We start from the raw sequence: 26,985 nt of genomic DNA on the forward strand, positions 1-26,985 counted from the left end.
CTTGGTTTTAGTATTTCTTTCACCACATTTTAGTACTTGGATTAGCCGTATAGGTTATTTGTTCATGTTACTTCTTAAGTTTGGTAACAGCATCTTACTTTAGCAACAAAATGTGTAGTTCACACTGAGTATTTACCGAGACGCAAAGGTATGATGGACAAGTCGTCATACCCATTGTATTTTTTATCCTGTTTATTAATGTATTTTTAAAAATTGGATATATGTGACATTTATTTTAATCTGTTCTTTAACGACTCACTTCATTTGCCCATATTACTTTAATAATCACCTAAGTTACTCCTTCACATTGTTTGAAATCATGTTACTTAATATAGGAGCCCTGTTTTTGAAGAAAGGACTTCACTGTTGTCACGCTAAAATGAACTGTCTTTTCACAGGATTGCTTTCTGAAGAGGATAGTTTCCTAGAAATCTTAATGCTATAGAGATTCTGTAGGGAATGTAAGAGTTCTCAGGATATTATGTTACAGTAAAATATTGTATTTTAAGGAAGTGCATCCTCTGTTTTAATTTCATATGAAACTTCTGTGTTCATATGAAAGGTCCTTACAAGGCTTTTCTTTGAATTTGGATACATATACATAGTCATACGTTTAAAATTATATGAGAGCTTGTGTTATAGATTCTCTTCAAGTAAGCTGCTGCTGTTTATAAATTAAAACATTTTTGCCATTTGGTTTAGTACATTAAAGGGCACAGCAGGATGGAGTTTGCCTATTCTGACCTTTAAGTATCTGTAGTTAACATGTAGAAGACATTATGTGTTTCCCATGTATCTACAATCATCCATGAATTTTTATTCTTCTAATGCTTGGTGAAGCATTTCTTGACATTGATGCACACCTGTGTCCTTTTCCTAAGTATGTTACTGTTTAGGCATGCTCAGTTAACAGCTTCCGTATGATTTGTGTTATAGTTCATCTTTGTTGGACACTGTGGTTTTATTTCTTAACCTATTTCGAGAAATAGCTTATTAAAATGTTTCATGCCTACTAGTTCAATTAGGAGAATTGTCATTGTTAAAATTATTATTAGCAGTAATGGCATTATTATTGGAGGTAAATATGAAAAAATACTTCACCAGGTGGTAGAAACATAAAGCAGGGAGAGGATAACATTCCCTTTATTATTGGTTAAATACACTGAACCAATAAAGATTTTAGTTCATGTTCTTATATTTACCATAAATTGTAGAGTTAATCAAAGCATTTTGTATGCCTTCTTTAAGGCATTCTGTGCAAAGGTACATAGGAATTTTTGTCCGTTGTTATATGCCTATGTGACCTTCATACAAAGTTTTTAATGTGCCTCTTTATTGCCTGAATTTTGAAACACTATCTTCTCTCTGCCTTGTTAAGTAGCAGCCTTAGTAATATCCAGGTCCAGACCTGTTGGTTTGCTCCCACACTTGTGTCAAAAAGCGCTTGTTGGGCTTCCCTGGTGGCGCAGTGGTTGAGAGTCCGGCTGCCGATGCAGGGGACACGGGTTCGTGCCCTGGTCCGGAAAGATCCCACATGCCGCGGAGCAGCTGGGCCCATGAGCCATGGCCGCTGGGCCTGCGCGTCCGGAGCCTGTGCTCCGCAACGGGAGAGGCCACAACAGTGAGAGGCCTGCGTACCGCAAAAAAAAAAAAAAAAAAAAAAAAAAAAGCGCTTGTCATCTAATTGACATCTGGGCCCTCAGCACTTCTAAGACAGAAAGCCAGCATCCAGTCCACAGGAATTTTCTACCTAAGAACTCGAAAGCTGTGACAAGCTTCACATGATTTTTTAAGGTTATATTTTAGCATTTAGTCGTTCTTTCTTATGTTCTAAAAAGAGATACTGCTGAACCTAAATTATTTTATTCTGCGTACAGTAGGGAAATGTGTGATTCTGATATATCAGTAGATTGGAAAAAAATAACCTTTTTATACACACACACACACCTGCATTGGCAAGCGGGATTTTAACCTCTGCGCCACCAGGGAACTCCCTGTATTACTTTTTTAATAGTCAAAAAAAACTTAAGAAAAAATATGCAGTAAGATATTATAATTTATTCTGAGGTGTATTATGTGAATCATTTGGCAAGAATTAAACTTTTGAATTGTGGAAGCATTCCTTTTGCTTGAGTTTATAGGCATGAACTAGGAAGCAGCCTTATGAAACTGTTACTCTGCTTCTGCTTGAGATCTGAAATGACAAACATGGCTCAGTTCTTAATACTTACAATTAAGATTGCACTGTTCTCAAAAAAAAAAAAAAAAAAAGATTGCACTGTTCTCCATTCAGGTGTTGTCAGTTAGGCAGGCACTGCAAATGTGCCATCTGTTATAAATGCGTTCTCTTTTGTAAATAGAGCCTGGTGATGTAGCTTTTAAATGCATACGGTAAAGACATAAAATAATTCTCTAAGTAGCTTTCTGTCTAAAAGTAGTTTTCCATGTCTAAAAGTATGTTAAACAACTACTATAACATCGATAGAGTCATTGAAATATATTTTATGAGTCAATGGTTGCCTTGAGTTTTAAACTAGCTGTATGTTGAACATGTATCTGTATTGTTTTTCATCTATAAATATGAACCACTGTTTTGCCTATTGAAGACTATACTATAGCTTAGGGAAAGTAATAATTACTGTCTTGAAATGCAAAAGAAAACTAAGCAATAAAGTCAGTTAGAATACATTATTTCATGAATGGTAATACTTTCTCAAAATTCAACAAAGGGAGCTAAGCTGTGTTAACAGTTTCCATATGTGAAGAATATTGATGAGAAATCATTTTGACTGATTTTAATGTCATTATAGCTAATATTAATCCTAACCCTCTTTTCCCCTAAATTAAAAAATAAGTGTAAAAATATTCTCCATTAGTGAAGATGCATGAAAATCACAGAGAGACCAAACCTGAAGCAAAACTCTAATGCACTTTTAGCCTGTGTTCTCACTTTAAGTTCTGTACATCTCTGCTGACTTGGAGTTGTAAACTTTGAAACTCTCATCATAGGGCCATGACAGCTTCTGAGTTTGGGATGTTTTACTCAATTTTTTTTTACAGATGTATGTTTGTAGTTTTTAGTAGTCAGAAACTAGAAGCATTTCTAAACTTCATGACTAATAGTTGTTAGCCTCATTTTGAGTAAATACTTATAGTCACCTCATATTGTCAGGTACTGCTTATAGTATTGGTTTCAAGGGCTTCTCTTAGTGTTTCAGATATACCAAGACCAGCCTCTGGGGGATACATAGAGAACGTATATAACAGCCTTAGGTTTCCTGCCTGGTATGTGAGTGTTTTAAAAGAGTATATATAGATAGATTTTTTTTAAGTTTGGCAATTTTCTATAGAATAACTTTATTTTAAATATAGAAAGCATGAGATGCATCATGTAGGGTGGCAACTCAGTTTATGTGTGGGATGTTTAATTGAGAGATATTACTTTCAGTCCCCTTCTTTTGTGAGCTGTGCTATGAACTGCAAACTGTGTGCATGTGTATAAAAGGTTAAGAGCCCAGGTAGCTGAGTGGGGTGCCGTGCTGTTAGCAGACGACGAAGGCAGTGTTATTCACCAGGTGCATGCCATCAGCTCTGTAGAAGATTCCATCTTCGTGGAGTCATCTCATGGTCCACTTTTTCTTGAAGCCAGGTAACATTTCCCACAACCAGTGGGTTGCCTTTGTTGGAGTTTTTCCAAGTGGAAAAACTAAACACCTAAGTATTTTCTTCCCTAACTGTTTTTTAAAAAAATGAAACATTACCTGTTGGAAGAACTAACTTGCAAGATGGCATGAGCCTGTGTTATCACTTTGCTTTGTAAAATAATAATTATTTAAGGAGTGACTTTTTTTTTTTTAATAGAAACTGGGTAAGATAAGTTGGAGTGCTTTGTGTTGTTTTACCATAGTGATAAGCATGGAGCACTTTGCTTGTATTGTAAACTTGTTTCTTAGGGATGTACAGATTGCGTTTTGTGATAACTAATCTGATTGTTCTCTCTTTGACTATTACTGAGACAGTAGTTTTGTATAATTTATAGATTTTTGGCTCTTAACTCTTTTGCATATGTCAGTGTCTTGGTCTTTTAATGATGTCTGACTCTTGCTTCAACTCTGTTTGTTTAATTTAGTTGTGAAATAACCTAAACTAGACAGTTTCTCTGAGCTCTTAATTCTGTAAGTTTTCTGCATCACCTCAATTGTGTTCACTTAACTAAAACTTCAGTGACGCTGAATAAAATGTTCCAACCTTTGCTTTAAAGCTGTATCCTCTTCATGGTAAGCTGTCATACTTGAGACCCTTGGGGGTGCTTAGCAGTGTTATTAACTGAGCATGCTCACAAACTCAGTTTGTGATACAGGCTGTCCCTGTTCTTGTCATGCATAATATGGCTTCTTTTATGTCATTTACCTTTCAGTCCATCATGTTACATCATGTCCTTTAGTTGGTACCAATGTCACTGCCTGTCTGATACCAGGGTTTGGTTCGTCTGTTTGTTTTTTTCTTCTTCTTTCTTTAATCAGCAGTAACCAAATTAATGCAAACTTGTAAATCTTCCCCCACCCCTTTGGGATTTTTTTGGTAAATTTTTATGGGACTCAGTGTTTCCAAAGTTGATTTTAAGCATTGCTCTTAGAAAAGTATTGTCACTTGTCACTTAACTGCTTACAAGATAGCTTTTGGTTCCTGGGGACAGGAGATTGCACATTAAGTTCCATGAAATTGACTCTTAAAATTGTGAGGTCTCAGTCTTACCTCTCATTTTGAAGGACCATACTGGTTTTAAAAAGTGGCAGGTTGATTTGTCTAAGTTCTCCGCTTCCCATGTGAAGAAAATTTATAACATTTTGGATGTTGTTTACTCCCAAATAGTAACTAATTATAGATATTTCTTTATTAATGTCTACAGTATGTCTTAAGATAATGATTATCTAAGCAATGTACATGTGGCTTTATTGATAAATGTTTTTGGTGACCATTACTGTATGCAATTAGCCTGACAAGTGTGCTAATACTTCCCTAAAAGTAGATTGTTCATATAACTGTTTTTTTCATACTAATCATGTTTTAAACATTAATTATATTTTTTGACTACAGGCACGTGACACAAGCTGACCTCAAGAGCTCCACATTTTGGCTTCGAGCAAGTTTTGGTGCTACTGTTTTTGCAGTTTTGGGCTTTGCTATGTACAAAGCATTATTGAAACAGCGATGATTTAAAAAAAAAAATACTGGCCCTACCAAAAACAAATACTTTTATGTACATTCTGAATGCTTTAAATTCCGCTAGAAATATTGAGATATTTATACAAGCAGAGTTACTTTGTTAATATTTGTAATTCATGCGTAAGAGTATTTTAATGATAGTTATAACTGCAGTATTGGCTAGCATATGGAAGGAAACAGCTTAACAGCCAAACTAAAATGACTAACTTTCAGAGGCCGAAAGGGAATATTTTGTAAATAATGTATATATTCAGGCAAGATATGGTCTCCCAGACTGAGTTCAAGAAATGATGTCTCTAGACGTTTCTACATGGTATTATTAGTGCTCAGTTGGCTCACTCTCCTAGGTTTAAGTCAGCTCAGAGACTTTATTTACTCATTGATCACTTATTTATTTCACATTTACTCAGAATGATCTTTGGGTACTTTAAGTACACGAGGCACAATTTGCCTTTTTCTCTCTGTTTTTAAAAACGTGACTTTCTTTCAGTCCCATCCTTCATGGTAGGCCAGCCTTGAAGCCATCGTTCAGTCTAGAAAATTGTATAGCTGAGTGTGATGCTCTCCTTTAAGGAAGGAGTAAGCTCAAGGCGATTAGCAAAGGCGTCACCTGTGTGATTATTTTGTTTCCTTTGTCAGTATGTTGAATTTTATAGCCCTTTCAATCAAATGAGAAAAAAGATTTGTATATTATCAATGTTTTTAGTTTAAATAAATAGTCACCATTACTACTATTGAGTTTCCTCCCAAAGTGTAAATCATTCTATAATGGCTGTGTCTATTATAGTATATTACAGTAGCTGCATGTGTCATGAAGTGTTCTATATCTGGCTAGGATAACCTAGAAGCAGCACTTTTTTAAATGGTCAAATAAATCTAATGAATAAAACTCTCATTATGAACCTATTTTTTCCATCATTGACCTTTTCAAGTATTTAAATAAATAAGCACTGTGTACTGTGATCTTGAGTTTTTTGTCTAACAAAAGTAAATATTTCTGTACAGATGTGAATGAAATCCTCTGGTTTCTGTCTTTCCTGTCTTGAAAATTATTTTTTATATAAAAAGATAATACTTATTAGGAAAGAAGACAAGTATGATTTGTATGTATCAGAGGAAATCTATTTTAAAGTTGTGGGGAAATCTATTCTCAGAAAAAGGCAATTGTTTTCCCCTACACATACCTAACTAATGTGGTTTTTGCTACGATTTACATGTTTATTTTCTCCTTTAACATGGATTTTTTTTCCCTCTGTTCTTCTGAGGGGTGTTTTCTCCCTAAGATCACACCCCTTGAGCAGCTAGGAACAACATGATTTATTAGCTATAAGCTTGTAAACTAATGTGTGTCATGTTCACTTCATAATTCCATGTCTCCCTCCCCCCTCCCATTTCCATTCTGAATTTGAGGAAAAGGAAAATTGAGCAAAAAATCTGGTGGCTCCTCATTTTCATTATTTTCTGAGAGTTTCTCATTTACCAAATAAATTTCAGTTACACAGCTTCCAATGACAGTTAATTCTTTCCTTCCAAGTTCTTCCCTGTTCAGACTGAAATATTATTTTCAATGAGTATGCCCAAAGGTGAAAAGTAGTATGTTTGCATATTTAGATTTTTCTCTCTTAATCTTTTCGCTTGAGGCCTAAGTGTCTGATTCACAAGAAGGCACCTGCCCTATTTCTTTACCTGCTCTTGACACGTCTCCCTCCCTGGAGGAAGCCTTCCTCCACTCTCAGTCCAGGCAGGGTGGGTTTGCAGAGGAAATGCTCACTGTTTTCTGCTCTTTAATCTACAGGCTCATGTGGATCTTTTTCCTTGTTTCATATCCACGTTAGGGACTAGTTAATGTGGGGAAATATGTGAATCAATACAGTAATAGGCCTCTTCTGGCTTTTACAATTTACTCGAAGGTGCAAGCTGTAAGAGTACTAAGGAAAAATGAGGAAAATAGGACTTTGAGGGTTGAAAGGAAACCTTTCACTTTGCACCAACTGCATTATATTTTAAATGGACAATTCTGAAACTGCTACGGTATTTTAACGAATTTTCGAGGCGGTCCTGTGAAGAAACATCACTTTGAAGGTTTGTAGTCCCTTGGCATAATGTAGTAACTTAGCCTTAATTAGCACATCAATGGTCTGTTGCTTCTTGCCATTCATCTGTCTTTCTCTTTCACATTTGACCAAAAAATGGGCCATGTCCCACACTGGCAGAGCTTATGAGTGTTATAGTAGGAGTGGGCTGGTGTTAGGAGTTTGGGAAGCACATCACCATTCTGAAATGGCCTGTGAGATGAGGTAGGAGGGTTGTGGATATCTGTTTGTGCAGATCTGTACATCACCTCTGTCAGAGGAAGGCACCAAAGAGGAGGTATACTGCTGAGCCAGTCCTGATTGAAAGGAGAACTTTTCTGACCTGAGGGAAGGCAACTGAATAATGACTAGCAGAGGGGAAACAGAGGTAAGTGCTCAAACTCTGTATAGGGCATAAACCTTTCCTAAACAGACCCTCACAATGCACCTGGTGTTAACTTTGATGCCCCTTTTGTCTCAATTGTACTAGTAAACATCAGTGTAAAAGTGTCTTTAAAATACATGTGCAAATCTTAAAAATGAATATGTGACCTAATTTTCATTAGCACATTTATTTGGCATCATCCTCGAATTTTTAATAGTCCATGTGATTTTAGGAAGCTGATTCGGGACTAGATGCTTTTTGAGAAATACCCCATGTCAAGATTCTAAATTTATTTAATGTTTGTAGTATGAGAATGCTCCATGCAGGTAGCCTGAACCAAAAACCTTGATCCCCAGATTCACAGTCCCAATAACCCATTTGTTAAAACCTCTAATCTTACAAGTACTTCTTGTCTTTTAAACTCTATTTATCAAAAGGCTCCATCAGTAACAGTGAATGTCTGTTAACCTGTTTGGCTCTCAGCTCTTTGGAAGTCTCTGACCTGTGAGTATCACAGTTACTGTGTCTCAGATCTCTCTAGTGCATCCCCAATTCAAAAACTATGTCCCCTTGCCTCCCGTGGCATGCTTACACTTGTCATACCATTTGTCTCAGTTATTTTTGGTTCAGAAAACACAGACACCTTACTAAAAGGTGAGATTTTGAAATCATTAGGAAACTTCCTAACTTCGTAGTGCCATTCTGGTTCCTAGCTGTATTTCCCAGTGATAATGTTTTACTCTGTCGTTTTCTCTTCTCCTTTAGCATAGAGAGCTGCAGAAAGACAGTAAAATTGAGAGATTGTCATTCCTTCTGGGTTTGAAAGCTGCATGTCAGATACACACAAACAAGGAGGCCTTGCCAGTATTATCCTCATCTGTTGAAAAATTCAAGTTCTGTACGAACACTTTTCCTCTTTCAGTATTTTCCTATTCATACTTTACCCATGTCTTTTATGATCTAAATAACCCTTGGAAGTGTTTGTTATTAAAATGACATGGGTATATAGGCTGTGGTGTAACTTAGGGGTCGCAAACTTTTTCTGTAAAAGGTCAGATAGTAAATATTCGAGATTTTTGCAGCTGCTCAACTATGTCATAGCAAGAAAGTAGCCACAGACATTATGTAAACAAATGAGCGTGACTGCATCCCGATAAAACTTTATTTATAGGCACCGAAATTTGAATTTTGCATAATTTTCACTTGTCAAAAAATATTCTTACTTTGATTATTGTAACCACTTAAAAATGTAGAAACTATTCTTGGCTCCTGGACTGTAGAAAAACAGGCTGTGGGCCAGATTTGACCAACTCCTTGGTGTAATTGATGAAAGTACTAGTAGCAAATGCATAGCAGGTTAAAAAAATTTACCTGATTGTTTCGGAATTTGAAAAGGTACAGTACTAGGAAGAACTTAAAACGACTGTAGTCATGTTTTATTTATAGGGAAACCAAGATTGGACCTGCAGAAAGTGTTTGATTTCTTTCACTCTTACTGATGGTCCTGTTGTTCACCAGAACATGGTGCTCTGGCTGAGCTGGCGCCCACCTCGCAGCATGGCACTCAGAAGGTAAAGGGAGCGTCAATTCCACTTCCTCTGAGCACTCATCTGGAGCTGTTCTTTTGATACTTGATCCATGTTTGCTTTCCCTTTGTCTGGTTGCGTAATTGACATAGGTGGAAGGTGAAGGAATCCTACAAGAATGTTTAATGTTTCGTTTGAACTCTAGTTATCTGGGGACTGTCCCCTTGTGTGCCTGACAGTGTGATAATGCTGCTTATTTCTTTAGATTTGAAAGTCAAAATATCAGAGCTTAAATAGACCACAAAGACCATCTGTCCAACTCTGTACATTTATAGCATAAACTGAGTACAAAGCCATACAATTAGTGTGTGCCTGGGCTAGGACTAGATGTCCTGATTCCCAGTTCGGCACTCCTTCCACTGTAGGAGCCAGCCTTAACAACTTGCCTTGATTTTATACCTTTAGTAAATATGCTGTATGTTCAGTTTAAAAACGCAGGCAAGAAAAAGAGGAGAGAGAGAGAAAGAAAAAAAATAAACCAATAAAGAGTTTGACATTTCTATTACTAAGAAAGGTTAAAGTTGGCAAAGCAAATTTTCTGGATGCTTTTCAGTTCCTCCGAGGCATTTTGCCTTCCCTTCTTGTAGCTGTCACCAGGCAATTGATGATGTCTATTTAGAGGAGTGCAGGCTCGGCGGTTAGGTTTATTTCAGGTACAGATAATTGAGGGAAGGTAAGGATGTGTAACTACTCTTTTAAAAGCATTCTTTGCGGGTTTTGTTTAATTGTTCTAAAATTGTTAATTTTGAAAAAATTACTGTTTTGCTTTTTATTTATAAATGGAAGAGTATCTTGGAACAGGGGCTTTAATGGAGGGGAAACCTCCTTAGGCTAAAGTTTTGTCATTAACTGTTTTTATCTCTACTTTTCCAGTCTGCCTCTGGGATTTCTATAATTCCAGCCTCTTTTATCCCAGCTTGTTCTGTATATGGTCTAGAAGAGCATCAGGAACTCAGTGTGTCTTCATATACTCTCTTACTCTTTCTACTGATTCCCTGTAGGTTCTTTTACTTTCCCCCCAGATTCTTAAAGTGCGGTCACGACACCTGGGAACTTGTAAGGAATACAGTTATCAGGTCCCACCCCAGACCTAGTGAATCAGAAACTTGAAGGTTGGGGCCCAGCAAAATCTGTGTTAACCACCCACGGCCCCATCCCATGATTCTGCTAAAGTTTGAGAACCACTGCACTAGACACTGAGGAGGTAGAAGTAGTTCAATCCAATGGCTTTGCCCTCAAAGAGGTTATAGTCTGTTTGGATAACTAAGTTAACAGTGGTTAAATTTTTTTAAAGACAATTTAATTATGTGTAAGTATAATTTTAATTTAAAAAGGGAATAAACAACATCTTCCCTTTCCTCTTATGATAAAATTCAAATCCTAAGGTAGTTTACAAAGCCCTGAAGACCTGGCCCCAGACCTTCTTTGCAGCCAAATGTACACTGTCCCACGTGACTACCCTCTAGTCAAAGAGATCATCTTTCGGCTCTAAGAATGCACCTTGCTCTCTGTGGAGTGCTTTGCCAGATGCTCCCTCCATCTAAAACCCTGTCCTCCCAGCTTCTCATCTTTTGGGTCCCAGAGGGTCAAGGCCAGGATGCCAGTGTCCAGGAGCTGAGTCTTGGTGTTTAAGATACATGTGTCCACTTCATCCTCCTGTTCGCGGCATTGACACCCCTGCCCTCACCTGTGCTTTGTCCAGTTACTGTCTCTTTTACCCTCTCTAAAGATTCCGTTAAAGGGGTTTAAGCAGGGCAGTGATGTACTAGGCAGGTCTTGACAAATTGCCTGTTCCCCTGTCCCTGGGAACTGAACCTGGGGTAGCTGACCAGTCTCCGTCCTGCTGTATTGGCAGTGAACTGAGTCCCAAATCTTTCTACCGCAGCCCTCCCAGCCCCCCACTATTGTGTGCCTACCTAACCTTAAAGTACCCAGGGGGATACATGTCAATCTGCTTGTGTCTAACTTAATTTTCTTGATTTATCCAACCCTTGCTTTTTTTTTTTTTTTTTAATTTCTTACTTGCTCTGCAACATGTGGGATCTTCCCGGACCAGGGCTCGAACCCGTGTCCCCTGCACTGGCAGGCAGATCCCTAACAACTGTGCCACCAGGGAAATCCTGCAACCCTTTCTTAAGAAGCAACTTTACTCAGTCACTGTAGCCCTTGTGGAAACACTGACTAGCAGCCCTGGAAACGAAAGGATCTTTAGGTGGTATTGGCAATTCACTAGGTTGCTGGGGGAGGAGTAGAAAAGCATGGACTTAAGAGCTAAAATTTTGAATCCCAACTTTGCCACATTCATTGTACAAACGACTTGATTTTCTGGTTCTGTTTCCTCTCTCTAAAATGAAGATCAGGATCACTGTGCACATTCACTAAGATCCGTCCCTGGTGGTATTTCATCTTCCTCCTTCCCCAGGAGAATAGATCTTCATCCCCACAGCAAGCACCACTGAGGGGCAAGGCTCTGCCCCTCCTACACTTGGGTGGCAGCCAGATTTTTTTTCTACGTGTATCTGACAAATGTCTTGATTAAGCTCTCTTGAGTATTAGGGCCAGTAAAATGTCCCTCGCTCCTGTTGTCTTGGCAGGCGGCACAAATAGCTGACTTGCCTATCTTCCTGGCTACTTTCTCTTTCTCAGTCTCTTGCTGAGTCTTCAACCTGTCTTCAACCTTTAAAGTGTTAGCATATCCCAGGGTTCTGTCCTGAGTTTCCTTATCCTCTCTGCCTATACTGTCTCTAGGTGATCTCATCGAGTGCCCTGATTTTATTTTTCTAAATTTTTATTTTGGAATAATTTGAAACATTTTAAAAGTTGTAAAAATAATAGGGTTTGTCTATTCTGGGCATTTCATATAAATGGAGTCATACAATATATGGTCTTTTGTGACTGGCTTCTTTTTAGCATAATGTTTTCAGGGTTCATCCACATTGTAGCATGTGTCAGTACTTCATTCCTTTTTTTTTTTTTTTTTTGGAGAGGGGGCTGAATAATATTTCATTGTATGGCTATACAGGCAGACCACGATGATACTGTATTGTGAGTTTGGTACCAGACCACCACAACAAAGTAAATACTGCAATAAAGTGAGTCACTTGAACTTTTTGGTTTCCCAGTGCATATAAAAGCTATGTTTACGCTATACTGTAGTCCATTAAGTGTGTAATAGCATTATGTCTAAAAAAACAATGTGTGTACCTTAATTTAAAAGTACTTTATTACTGAAAAATGCTAACCATCATCTGAGCCTTCAGTGAGTCGTAATCTTTTTGCTGGTGGAGGGTCTTGCCTTGATGTTGATGGCTGCTGGCTGCTGGCTGATCAGGGTGTTGGCTGCTGAAGGCAGAGGGGGTGGGGCTGTGACAATTTTTTAAAACAACAATGATGTTTGCCACATCAGTTGACTTTTCCTTTCACAAATGATTTCTCTGTAGCAGGCAATGCTGTTTAATAGCATTTTACCCACCATAAGACTTCTTTCAAAATTGGCATCAATCTTCTCAAACCCTGCCATTGCTTTATCAACTAAGTTTATGTAATAGTCTAAATCCTTTGTTGTCATTTGAACAGTCTTCACAGCATCTTCACCAGGAGTAGGTTCCATCTCAAGAAACCACTTTCTTTGCTCATCCATGAGAAGCAGCTTCTCACCCATGAGAGTTTTTTCATGGGATTGCAGCAATTCATCACATCTTCAGGCTCCACTTCTAATTCTAGTTCTCTTGGTGTTCCTACCATATCTGCAGTTACCTCCTCCCCTGAAGTCTTGAACCTCTCAAGGTCATCCATAAGGGCTGGAATAAACTTCTAAGTTTCTGTTAATGTTGATATTTTGACCCTTTCCCATTAATCGTGAATGTTCTTAGTGGCATCTAGAATCCTTTCCAGAAAGTTTTCAATTTATTTGCCCAGATCCACGAGGGGAATCACTAGCTATGGCAGCTATAGCCTTACAAGATAGATTTCTTAAATAATAAGACTTGAAAGTTAGAATTACTCCTTGATCCATGATCTGTAGAATGGCTATTGCATTAGCAGACATGAAAACAACATTAATCTCATTGTAAGTCACCAGCTGCATTAGCCCCTAACGAGAGTTAGCTTGTCCTTTGATGGTTTGAAGCCAGGCATTGACGACTCTCTAGCTATTAAAGTCCTAGATGGCATCTTCTTCCAAAATACTGTTTCGTCTACACTGAAGATCTGTTGTTTAGTATAGCCACCTCCATTAATGATCTTAAATAGGTCTTCTGAGTAACTTGTTGCAGCTTTTCCATCGGCACTTGCTGCTTCACCTTGCACTTTGATGTTATGGAGACGGCTTCTTTCCTTAAACCTCATGAACCAACCTCTGCTGGCTTCACACTTTTCTTCTGCAGCTTCCTCACCTCTCTCAGCCTTCACAGAATTGAAGAGAGTTAGGGCCTTGCTCTGAATTAGGCTTCGGCTTAAGGGAATGTGGTGGCTGGTTTGATCTTCTAGCCAGACCGCTCAAACTTTCTCCATGTCAGCAATAGGCTGCTTTGCTTTCTTATCATTCATGTGTTCACTGGCGTAGCATTTTTAATTTCCTACAAGAAGTTTTCCTTTGCGCTCACAACTTGGCGGTTTGGCAAAAGCCTGTTTCAGCTTTTGACATGCCTTCCTCACTGAGTTTAATCATGTCTAGCTTTTGATTTAAAGTGAGAGACGTGTGACTCTTCCTTTCACTTGAACACTTAGAGGCCAGCGTAGGGTTATTAATTGGCCTAATTTCAATATTGTTGTGTCTCGGGAGTAGCGAGGCCTAAAGAGAGGGAGAGATGGGAGCAGCTGGTTGGTGGAGCAGCCGGAACACACAACATTTATCGATTGTGTTTGCTTTCTTATATTGGTGCAGTTCATGGTGCCCCCAAACAATTAAAATAGTAACATCGAAGATCACTGATCACAGATCACTATAACAAATACGATAATAATGAAGAAGTTTGAAATACTGCAAGAATTACCAAAATATGACACAGAGATATGTAGTGAGCAAATGCAATTGGGAAAAATGGCACGGATAGACTTGCTCAACACAGGGTTGTCACAAACCTTCAGTTTGTTAAAAAAAAAAAAAAATGCAGTATCCGTGAAATGTCTGTACCATATTTTGTTTATTATCAGTTTGTGGACATTTGGATTGTTTCTACTTTCTTAAAAAATAAATAAATTATTTATTTATTTATTTTTGGCTGTGTTGGGTCTTCATTGCTGCATGTGGGCTTCCTCTAGTTGCGGCCACCGGGGGCTACTCTTCCTTGCGGTGCGTGGGCTTCTCATTGAGGTGGCTTCTCTTGTTGCGGAGCACGGGCTCTAGGTGTGTGGGCTTCAGTAGTTGTGGCACATGGGCTCAGTAGTTGTGGCTTGCGAGCTTAGTTGCTCCATGGCATGTAGGATCTTCATGAACCAGGGCTCGAACCCGTGTCCCCTGCATTAGCAGGTGGATTCTTAACCACTGTACCACCAGGGAAGCCCCTGTTTCTACTTTTTGACTATTATGAATAATGCTTCTATGAATGTTTGTGTACAAGGTGTTTCTTTTTTGTTTTGTTTTTTTTTGTGGGGGGGGTGCTGCATCTCACAGCTTGAGGTACCTTAGTTACCCGCCCAGGGATCAAACCTGGGCCACGGCAGTGAAAGTGCCAGGTCCTAACCACTGGACCACCAGGGAACTCCCAGTGTACAAGTTTTTATGTGAACATATGTTTTCATTTCCTTTGGGTATAACCTGGGAGTGGAACTGTGGGGTCATTTGGTAACTCAGTTTTAATATTTTGAGGAACTGCCAAACTGTTTCCCAAAGTGGCTGCACCGTTTTACATTCTCACCAGCAGCATCTAAGGGTTCTTGTTCTCCATATCCTTGCTGACACTTGTTATTATCTGTCCTTTTTACTGTAACCATTCTAGTGAGTGTGAAGTGGTACCTTCGTTGTGATTTTGACTATTGCTGATCTTGCCCCAAACAGTTACTACTGTAATGTTTGCCAACTTTTCTACTTCTATCATTTGTTCTACATTTATTAATTGGAATTGTACTGTGAGAGAGAACAGTGCCTTTCCCCCATATATTTATTCAGTGATTTATGTGTATCAGTATATGGGCTTGTGAATAGTTACTTTGTTCTTTGCATCATAGTCCATTACTATCATTTATTCCGTTGCTCAGTGTTGCTCAGTGTTCTTTTCTCAGGTTTGGCCAGTGGCAGCACCTTCAGTTTGGTTCATGTGCCGTTTCAACATGTGCGCATTATTTCTGAGCCCTCCTTTCTGGCCTTGTAAAAAGTTCCAGGCAACCTTTGTACTTACGTACTTCCCAGGCATCATCCTGTACTTTCCCTGTCCTGGTGCTGACACCAACCATTTCTCCAAGGAACACTGGTCCTTTTATTATTTTATTAGAAACCAAGATCTCGGAACTAGGTATAGCTCATTGCAACTAGCAGCCCCTTGACTTTAAATTCAGTCCTTCAGGGAATTCCCTGGCGGTCTAGTGGTTAGGACTCCGTGCTTTCATTGCTGATGGCCCGGGTTCAGTCCCTTGTCGGGGAACTAAGATCCCACAAGCCACACGGTGCTGCCAAATAAATACATACATACATACATACATACATACATACATGCATACATTCATTCATCCAGTGACTCCCAAATCAGTATTACCAGCCTTGACCTCATTCCAGAAATCCACGCTTCTGTTGTTTCTTGCCTGTAATTACCTCTTGGATATCTGAGGCCCCTTAAACAGAGCCCTGTGTCCAGCACTAACCACCCCCTTCCCAGTTTTCCCACTTTAGCTGAGTACATTCTCAAAGCAAAAATCTGGGAGTTATTTTCTGCTCTCCCCACCCCTGTAATCCGTCAACAAGTCCTGTTGACTGTGCTTCCAAAAGACGTAACTGTCCTCTTATCTCCATCTCTGCCACGACCACCTAAGTTCAGGCCGCCATGACTTCCCACCTGGACTAAATGCAAGTTCACTAACTAACTGTTGGCTTCCCACTCCCGTTCTTTTCCTTCTAAAATCCATTCTCTTATGTTGCCATGACTATGCTTAAGTTCTTTTGATGTCTAATCACACTTAAATAAAACCTAGACTCCTTGCCCTGCCTTATAAAGTCTACCTGAGCTGCTCCTTGCCTGCTTCCTGACCTTACCCTGTTCCTAGACCTATTGTGTACCTGCTTCAGAGCCTGTGCACTGACTATTTTCTGCTTGGAATGCTCTTCTCTCATATCTCAGTTTAAATGTCACCTCCCCAGAGAGGAACCTTTCTAGACCATCTAATCTAAAAAAAAAAGCTCACAGAAACATCACCCCGAATTCTTAGCATCTCACCATCTGTGTTTCATCCCTTTTTTTCCTCATGTGTATTCCTTCATTTGTTGAGTGTCTCCCGTGTGCTTGCATATAGACTTTGTGAGAGTAGCGATTTTTCTTTCTTTAAAATTGAGCTATAATTGACATATAACATTATATTAGTGTCAGGTGCACGACATGATTCAATATCTGTATATATTGTGAAATGATCATTACAATAAGTCTAGTTAACATCCATCATATACATAGTTACGAAATTTTTTTCTTGTGATGAGGACTTTTAAGATCTATTCTCTTAGCAACTTTCAAATATGCAATACAGTATTATTAACTATTGTCACCATGCTGTACATTACATCCCTATGACTTATTTATTTTACAACTTGAAGTTTGTACCTTTTGACCCCCTTCCCTCATTTCACCCACCCCCAACCCCCCACCCCTCAACTCTGGGAACTACCAATCTGTTCTGTGTCTATGAGCTTGGTGGTGGGGGGGTGTTTTTTAGTGAAATTGTATATTTGTCTTTCTCTGGCTTGTTTTGCTTAGCGTAATTCCCTCAAGTTCTATGCATGTTTGTCACAAATGGCAAGATTTCATTCTTGTTTATTGCTGAATAATGTTCCATTGTTTGTGTGTGTGTGTGTGTGTGTGTGTGTGTGTGTACACACACCACATCTTCTTTATCCATCCATTGATGGACACTTGGGTTGTTTCCATATCTTGGCTATTGCAAGTAACAATGTAATGAACATGGGGGTACATATTCTTTTCAAGTTAGTGTTTTTGTTTTCTTCAGATAGATACCCAGAAGTTGAATTGATGGATTGTAGGTAGTTCTATTTTTAATTTTTTGAGGAACCTTCATACTGTTTTCCATAGTGGCTGCACCAGTTTATATTTCCACCAAGAGTGCCCAAGGATTCCCTTTTCTCCATATCCTTGCCAACATTTATGTCTTGTGTTTTTGATATTCTAACAGGTGTGAAGTGATATCTCACTGTGGTTTGATTTTCATTTCCCTAATTAGTGATTTTGAGCATCTTTCCGGGTACCTGTTGACCACCTGTATATCTTCTTTGGAAAAATGTCTATCCAGATCTTCTGCCCATTTTTAATCAGTTTTAAATTGTTGTTTTGCTGTTGAGTTTTACGAGTTCTTTATGTATTTTGGTTATTAATTCCTTATCAAATATGTGACTTGCAAATATTTTCTCCCATTCAGTAGGTTGCCTTTTCATTTTGTTGATGATTTCCTTTGCTGTGCAGAAGCTTTTTAGTTTGATGTAGTTCCACTTGTTCGTTTTGCTTTTGGAACCAGATCCAAAAAATCATCACCAAGACTGATGTCAGGGTGTCTTAATCACCACTGTATACTCAGAGCCTAGAACAATCAATACTTGGCACATAGTTGGTGCTCAATAAATTTTTCTTTTGGCCATGCTGTGCAGCATGCAGGATCTTAGTTCCCCTACCACACCAGGGATCGAACTCGTGCCCCCTGCGGTGGAAATGCAGAGTCTTAACCACTGGACTGCCAGGGAAGTCCCTCAGTAAATATTTTTTGAATGAATGAATGAGCAGGCAAATAAACGAACTTAAGGTTACTTGCCTTAAAACTCTATAGAAGTCAGTGCAGCTTATTGGACTGAGTGAGGAAGTAAAACTAAAGGGAAACCCAAATATTTTCTGCTGAGATAGCTCTGGCAGCTGAGACGCTGTGGGGAGGGGCCTCAGCAAAATCAACTACAGAATGACAGGGACTCAGATAACTCAGGTATAGTGGTCATGGGCCTCAGAGTTGGGGTCTAAGCTTTTCTTCGAGTCATCTGGTCAACTATCCTCCTTAGCCTGAGCTCAGCAATGTCTCTCCTGCTGCACTTAGTGTTGTTTTTTTGTTTTGTTTTGTTTGTTTGTTTGGCTGCATTGGGTCTTAGTTGAGGCACGCAGGATCTTCGTTTGAGGTATGAAGGATCTTTCATTGCAGCACATGGGCTCTTCATTGTGGTGTGCGGGCTTCTCTCTAGTTGTGGCCTGCAGGTTTTCTCTTCTCTAGCTGTGGCGCGCAGGCTCCAGGGCGCATGGACTCTGTAGTTGTGGAGCGCAGGTTCCAGGGCGTGTGGGCTCTGTAGTTGTGGCATGCAAGTGTTAGTTAAGACGCGCAAGCTCAGTAGTTGTGGCGTGCGGGCTTAGTTGCCCTGTGGCATGTGGGATCTTAGTTCCCTGAACAGGGATTGAACCTGTGTCTTCTGCATTGGAAGGTGGATTCTTTACCACTGGACCACCAGGGAAGTCCCTGCACTTAGTTTTATCACAAGGGATTCCATACTGCTTCATCATTCATTCATTCAGAATCGTGAGTGAATAAAGTGCTGGGCTGGGTGTTGTGAGAACTAAAGATAAGATAGCTATAGTGAGATCGATTTTTATCTTCCAAGAGGTAATATGTAAATAAGTATTTACTACAAGTAGAAAAATAATAAGAACTGTAAGAGATAAAATCAAGTGCAGTGGGGATTCAAGCAAAGTGGGAATTTTCTGAAGTTGAGGAGCTCCCAAAAAGCTTTATGGAGGAGGTCGTGTTCCATTTGGACCTTGAACAATTCATATATAAAAAGTATTTAGTTAGTTTCACTCAGGCTGAAGGAGTTCAAGTTCCTGTGTACCTCCTGCTTCTGGGGCTGGAGATCAGCAATCACCTCTTTGAAGGAATTTCCTTCAGTGTGGTATGTAAAAAACATTTTTGACACACATTTCTATTAAAAAATGTCAAGGTAGCTGCTGAGTTTGAAAAATATACTATATAATAATGCACTTGAGGGACTTCCCTGGGGGGTCCAGTGGGTAAGACTCTATGCTCCCAATGCAGGGGCCCCGGGTTCGATCCCTAGTCAGGGAACTAGATCCTGCATGCATGCCGCAACTAAGAGTCTGCGTGCTGCAACTAAGAAGTCTGCATGCTGCAACTAAGAGCCTGCATGCCACAGCTAAAGCTCCCGCATGCCGCAACTAAGAATCTGCGTGCTGCAACTAGAAGTCTGCATGCTGCAACTAAGAGCCTGCATGCCACAGCTAAAGCTCCCACATGCCGCAACGAAAATCCCACATGCTGAAACTAAGACCCAGAGCAGCCAAAATAAAAACTATATAAATAAATAAATATATTTTTAAAATAATGCACTTGGACTTCCTTGGTGGCACAGTGGTTGAGAGTCCGCCTGCCGATGCAGGGGACACGGGTTCGTGCCCCGGTCCGGGAAGATCCCACATGCCGCGGAGCGGCTGGGCCCATGAGCCATGGCCGCTGAGCCTGCGTGTCCGGAGCCTGTGCCCCGCAACGGGAGAGGCCACAATAGTGAGAGGCTCGCATACCGCAAAAGAAAAAAATAATAATAACGCACTTGAAACAAAATAGGTGTTCATCTCAAGCAACAGGAAAGCTTTGGTCACCTGTTAGGTGTCAGTGGCAGCTGAAACATGTACCAGGTTATAAGCCAGGTGCAGATGTAGCATCTTACATTGCAGTCAGGATTCTGCCACATTTTAGGATTCATGTTTTGGAAGTGAGAGTTACTGTTTATCAGAAATGACCTTCAAAGCCCAAATGAAGAAGCTCTGCCTGCCCAGCAGTCAGTGGGAAAGAATTGAGAGGCATGTCACCTGCCAGGGAGAGCCCTCCTCATGTGGCCAGGACTATGGAGCTCCCAAAGCCAAGGATTCTGGGAGTCGGGCAAGGAGCCTGCTTTAGGGCGTCTCCCGGCTGGCTTCTTTGTGCCAGTGGAGCCACCTGTCTTTAGAGCTCCCTGCTGCACTCTCTCTGCTCGGCTTATATTTATGCTAAACCAAAATTTTCAGCTGATTTTCACTTTGTGAAACAAATTCTGCAACAGAAAACATGTGGTTCTGGAAGGTGTGAGAAACAGGGACAGCTGTATGTGTTGCTTCACTGGGTGCTCGTTTAGAGAAGGAAGACAGTGTCCTCTGGTTGTTCAGCCAGCCCAATATGATTTCTGGTCTTTATGCTGCATTCTGGTAAGGATTAACTTCTACCTGCTACCTCCAAGCAACAGTTCAAGTGCTGCTTATGTTGTATTTTAACTAAAGATCTCAAGAACAAAATGGAGGGAATTCCCTGGTGGTCCAGTGGTTAGGACTCCGCACTTTCACTGCTGAGGGCCCAGGTTCAATCCCTGGGTGGGGAAACTAAGATCCCTCAAGCCGTGAGGTGAGGTGCGGCGTGGCCAAAGACAAACAAACAAACAACAACAACAAAAATGGAAAATATAGATTCCGATACTCTAAGCAAACCTAGGCCTGGGGGAGTTGACAGATAAGCATTTAGGTGAGCAGACAGTTCATTGTCATCCCACCTCACCTTAGGTCAGTTCACGTGTGCAGGGGTGCGTGGTGGGGTGGTATCCGTTTCTTTCCTCTTTGTGTGATATTTAAAAGGTGCTTACATTAAGGGGGCACCCAATCTGCATGTATCTTTACCCACTCATCGATATGAGTTCTTAAATTCCCCACTAGCAGGTTGGATTCCCATTCATCTTGTCGGTAGGATGGCTCTGTTAGGGTGCCTCTTCTCAAAAAAATAGAAACAACAAAAAAGGCAACGAATCCTGAGAAGCGGGTATGGGGTTATAGCAGACAAGGGTAAAATGCCTGTCACGAAAGATAACCTGTTTTGCTCATCAATAACTCATCTGTCCTTTGACTTTTCAAGGTCCTGGAGAAACAGGAGCTCAGCTGGCTGTGAGCTAGTTGGGACCCCTACATGTGCTTCAAGAGTGGGTAGTTTGGGATGGACGGCAAGGGTAGCGGTCCCTTCTTGATTAAGAAATAACTCCTGAGCCCTTGTACAGGGCAGTACAGCATAGGAAATTCTGGATTGCAAGATGAGAATGTCTGTGCACCAGCAGGCTTCTGCCTTCAGGGTCCAGTCTGAGGACCTGGGGATGGAGGGATCCTCAAAGCGCTTTGACCTCTTGCCAGGACAGAAACGGAAAGGTGGCCAGAAGTGTCAGGAATTGGTGGGTCTCGTTTTCCTCCCCCACTCCCTGCCTCCCACATAAAGCCCCAGAAGGAAAGAGCAGCTTAGCCCCCCTACCAGCAATACTGAACAGTCACCCCCACCCACCTCCAGATCACCCACCTGTAGCCTGTATGGGAACCCTGACCCTTGAGGAAAAAATGCTGACCTATGAACTCCCCCCATTCTCCTCGAATGCACCCAGAGCAGAGTTTTGACTGAACTCATCAGTCCTTTCTTTGGAACCTGTTCTTCCAGCTTCATCTTCCTTCCCTTGTTTCCTTTATTTCTAGAATTCTGAGAGCTGTACTGTTCATTGTTTCTACCCATCATTGTTAAGGGAGAGATATGGAAACATTCCCATGGTAACAGTTTCATCTCAAAATATCTGAATGCTATTAGCTGCTTTCCCACTCCAGGGAAAAGACTAGATTCTTTTTTTTCCTTCTTCATCTTCAGAGAACAGTTGACAGTTCCTCTCTACACTGCAGGGAGGCCTGCCCAGGTCAGGGGTAGAGACCAGAAAGCCCAGAAAGTCAGACTTGTTTCTTAGCTAACTTCACTTTCTGAACAAAGTAGAACCATTTCAAAAACTTAAAATTATATGGCTCTCACACTGACCCAGAGAGCTGCTGGTGGAAGCACCGATGAAAATACCGACTTCCTTGGGGGAAATCATCACCTGAGAACACATGAGAGGGGCCAGCACAGACATGGTTCAAAGCCCCACACGCCGCACTGTTATACCGCAGAGCAGTGTGGTTTGAGCAAATTCAGATGTATGTGCTGATTGTCGTTGGAGACGCAGCGAGAGGCAGTGGGACGAGAGAGGGTTACACTTTATATTCACGGCAGGCTTTATGGTTGACAAGGGATTTTCAGATTGAAATAGGATGATGCAAGAGACAGGACACATTTGTTTTAAACACGTATATTTGTTGTCTCCCTGTTTTGATGGGTCAGAAACTTAGGAGCAGTTTAGTTGGGTGGTTCTGGTTGAGAGTCTGTAATTAGTCGCCGTAGTCTGAAGGCTTGACTAGGGCTTGAGGATCCCTTTCCAAGACGGCTCGCTGTTGGCAGGGGGCTGCTGGCAGGAGGCCTCAGTTCCTCACCACATGGGCCTCTTCCTGTAAGGTTACTTGAGTGACTTGGCAGCTCGCTTCACCACAGCGCAAGTGAGTGAAGAGCTAGAGAACAAGGAGAAGCTGCATTTTCTTTCATGACCTAGTCTCAGAGGACACACATTGCTTCTGCCATATTCTATCTATCAGAAGTGAGTCACTAATCCAGCCCACACTTAAGGGGAAGGGAATCAAGCTCTACTTCTTGAAGGTAGGACTATCAAAGACTTGTGAACATAATTTAAAACCATCACATCATAGTAGTTATGCAAAAGAAGGAGGCAGTGCTATATGTACTGATATGAGGCAATCTCCAAGATATATTCAGTGAAAACAGCAAGATGCAGAACAGTAAGTTTGGATACCATTTGTAGTTTAAAAAAGCAATGAGGGATACATATGCAAATATATACACATATGGTCTCATATACATAGATTATTATCTCTTAGAGGATATGCAATAAACTAGCCTCGAGGTAGGAGAGAGATTTGCTTCTGTACCTTTTGAATTTTATTTGTGCAACTATTACTCTTCAATAAAATAAAATTTAATTTAAAAATAGATTAAAATAACAGAAATAAATAACATCATTGCAAGAATTCAGAGTAAAAGAATGACCAGTTTGGGTGGAATGAATTTTAAACAGCTACTGGGGTAGATGATTTCTGGGGATTGGTTTGCTTGCTTGCTTGCTAATTTTCTTTGAAGCTAGTTTGCTTTCTTTGAAGGCATGTGTTGAGACAGAAGGCTATAAGCAAGAAGTTCAAGGAAAATAGACTGAGCTCTCTGAAGGAAGGCACTTGGAAGAGAACTTCCTCAAGCTCCCACACCATATATACCTGTACCTGCATTTGTATGTATCTGTTGTCCTTTCTCTTCTGTTACTACAGATAAACTGTCCACAAGGCAGCCCCATTACTTCAGCGTTAGATTCCATCCCCTCTCATCTGCACCTTCCAGCAATTCTCTCTCTCTCCACCCCCTGCATCATCAACTTTTTTTTTCCTTTCTGCTGGATGTTTTTTTTTTGGCTGCACTCCGCGGCTCTCGGGATCTTAGTTTCCTGACCAGGAACTGAACCTGGGTCCTTGGCAGTAAGAGCATGGAGTCCTAACCACTGGACTGCCAGGGAATTCCCTCTCCTGGATGTTCTTATACAAACATATTGTTATTTCTGCCTTCTGAAAAAATTATCTTGTCCCCATTCTTCTGTTCCCCTTTACAGTAGCATTGCTTGAAAGCTTCTCCAATGTCTTCTCCTATTCTGTCACTTAAAAACTTGAGATATAATTCACCCACCATAATATTCACCTGTTTAAAGTGTAGGATTCAGTGGTGTTTAATATATTCACAAAGTTGTATAACTATCACCGCTATCTAATTCAAGAACATTTCATCACCGCCCCCCATATCCATTAGCATATACATTAGCAGTCTAATGTATATTAGACCGTCCCCCATATACATTAGCAGTCACTTCCCCTCCAGGCCCTGGCAAACATTAATCTACTTTCTGTCTATGAATCTGCCTATTCTGGATCTTTCACATAGATGGGATCATGCAGTATGTGGCCTTTTGTGTCTGGCTTCTTTCACTTAGCATGTTTTCAAGATTCATCCATGTTATTGCATGTATATCACTCCTTTTTTTTCAAGATTCATCCATGTTATTGCATGTATATCACTTCTTTTTATGGCCAAAAAATATTCCATTGCATGGATATACTACATTTCGTTTATCCGTTCATTAATTGATGGATTTTGGAGTTGTTTCCACTTTTGGTTATTATGAATAATGTTGCTATGAACATTTGTATGCAAGTTTTTGGATGGACATATGTTTTCAGTTTTCTTGTGTATATACCTAAGCGTGGAATTGCTAGATCATATGGTAACTTTTTTTTTTATCATGGTGTTCTGAATTCACAGAACAATTTTTTAAAATTTATTTTTAATTTTATTTATTTTTGGCTACATTGGGTCTTCTTTGCTGTGTGCGGGCTTTCTCTAGTTGCAGTGAGCAGTGGCTACTCTTCGTTGCAGCACACAGGCTTCTCATCGTGGTGGCTTCTCGTTGCGGAGCACAGACTCTAGGCGCATGGGCTTCAGTAGTTGTGGCATGCAGGCTCAGTAGTTGTGGCACAAGGGCTTAGTTGCTCCGCGGCATGTGGGATCTTCCCGGACCAGGGATCGAACCCATGTCCCCTGCACCGGCAGGAGGACTTTTGACCACCGCGCCACGAGGGAAGTCCACGGTAACTCATTTTTAACATGTTGAGTAACTGCCAGACCGTTTTCCAAAGTGGCTGCAATATTTTTACATTCCCATCATCCTTTCCTGACGTTACACTTGTTATTGTCCATCTTTCTATTATAGCCGTCCTGGTAAGTGTGAAGTGATATGTCATTGTGGTTTTGATTTGCATTCTCTAACTACTAGTGATATTGAGCATCTTTTCATGTGCTTATTGGTCATTAGTATGTCCTCTTTAGAGAAATGTCTCTGAGTTCTTTGCCTATTTAAAAATTGAGTTATTTATCTTTTTATTTTCAGGTTGTAAAAGTTTGTTATTTTCTCTCATTCTGTGAGTTGTCTTTTCATTTTCTGATAGTGACCTTTGAAACACATAAGTATTCATTTTAAAGAAGTCCAATTTATTTATTTATTGTGTTTTTTGTGCCTTCAGTAACATATTGAAGAAACTGTTGCCTAACCCAAGGTGACCGAAATTTATACCCATGTTTTCTTCTAAGAGTTTTAGCTGTTACATTTAGACCTTTGGTCCATTTTGAGCTAATTTTGTATATTATGTGAGCTAGTGAGCCAACTACTGTCTCTTGCATGTGGATATTCAGTTGTCCCAGAACCATTTGTTGAAAAAACTATTCTTCTCCTATTGAATAGTCTTCTCTAGGTCCATCCATATTGCTGCAAATGGCAATATGTCATTCTTTTTATGGCTGAGTAATATTCCATTGTATGTGTGTGTATGTATATGTGTGTGTGTATATATATATATATACACACACACACACACATACACACACACACACACACACACACACACACACACACACCCCACATCTTCTTAAGCCAGTCATCTGTTGATGGGCACTTAGGTTACTTCCATGTCTTGGTTCTTGTAAATAGTGCTGCTGTGAACATTGAGGTGCATGTATCTTTTTGAATTAGAGTTTTCATCTTTTCTGGATATGTGCCCAGGGGTGGGATTGCTAGATCATATAGTAGCTCTCCTAGCCTGAATTCTTGCTTTGTTTTTCTCTATAGCTCTTACCACCATTTTATATAGTGTACTTTTTTTTTTTTTTTTGCGGTACGCGGGCCTCTCACTGATGTGGCCTTTCCCGTTGCGGAGCACAGGCTCCGGACGTGCAGGCTCAGTGGCCATGGCTCACGGGCCCAGCTGTTCCGTGGCACGTGGGATCCTCCCAGACCGGGGCACTAACCTGTGTCCCCTACATCGGCAGGCGGACTCCCAACCACTGTGCCACCAGGGAAGCCCCCATACTGTACTTTTTTTATAATTAATTTTGTTAGTTGTTAGTCTCCCCAACACTGTAAGCTCTGTGAGGGCAGAATTTTTGTCTGTTTTATTCACTGCTTTACTCTCAGCTCCAGCACAGTGCCTGGCACATAGCAAACACTCAGATACTTGTTTAGTGAATGCATAAAGAGAGCCTGCTGGGGGTGGATGGGAGAGTGTAATAAAAAGGAGGGTAAATTAACACATTTTATAGAGCTGTTTCCAAAGTCCTTTTCACATATCATTTGATTCTCAAAACCAAGAGGTATGGTATCATCATCCCCATTAAAAATATAACAGAAAAAATATATATATAACAGAACTGTGGCTAAAGGAATTTGGGTAACCAGTCACAGACCCAGTTAAGTAGCAGGACTGGGACTTGAACAAATGCCCTCTGTCAGATGCCTTGATTGAGATTAGTACCCAGTCAGCAAAGGCCTTATGGGACAGACCTTAAGCTCCTTTCAGCTTTGATTTTGCGTATGACCATTTCCCAAAAGAAGGAGCAGAGCTTCTGACATGCACTTCGTACAAGCAACACCACATTTCTGAGTTACAGCATCCTAAGAAAACTCCAGCATGACAGAGTGAGCACACCACCTGCAGATGCCCAGGAGAGCCTGCGACTTATTTTTAGCCAGAATAGGAAAAAAGCCGAGTATCTT

At 40.4% G+C, this 26,985-nt stretch overlaps 1 protein-coding gene and 1 non-coding gene across 11 annotated transcripts in view; both read left to right on the top strand.

The window, feature by feature from the left end:
* RHOT1 (ras homolog family member T1) overlaps nucleotides 1-9,571 on the top strand; it is a 61,914-nt gene extending 52,343 nt beyond the window's left edge. For 4 of the 10 annotated variants that reach the window (XM_060134788.1, XM_060134791.1, XM_060134790.1 and 1 more), the window contains one exon: nucleotides 5,098-6,189. In XM_060134788.1, the coding sequence (XP_059990771.1) occupies nucleotides 5,098-5,215 (118 nt within the window). In that variant the 3' untranslated portion in view covers nucleotides 5,216-6,189. Of the gene's footprint in view, nucleotides 1-3,210; nucleotides 3,286-3,505; nucleotides 3,650-5,097; nucleotides 6,190-7,554; nucleotides 7,687-8,120; nucleotides 8,188-9,129 lie in introns of those variants that run through there. The other 6 variants (XM_060134784.1, XM_060134787.1, XM_060134786.1 and 3 more) reach the window with 4 other exon arrangements.
* An 11,176-nt stretch (nucleotides 9,572-20,747) lies between these two features.
* TRNAE-UUC (transfer RNA glutamic acid (anticodon UUC)) lies at nucleotides 20,748-20,820 on the top strand. The gene has a single exon. It is a non-coding gene; the product is annotated as a tRNA-Glu (tRNA).
* The last annotated feature ends 6,165 nt before the right edge of the window (nucleotides 20,821-26,985 follow it).

The sequence above is a fragment of the Lagenorhynchus albirostris genome, chromosome 20, assembly GCF_949774975.1.
Source record: "Lagenorhynchus albirostris chromosome 20, mLagAlb1.1, whole genome shotgun sequence".
Lineage (NCBI taxonomy): Eukaryota > Metazoa > Chordata > Mammalia > Artiodactyla > Delphinidae > Lagenorhynchus > Lagenorhynchus albirostris.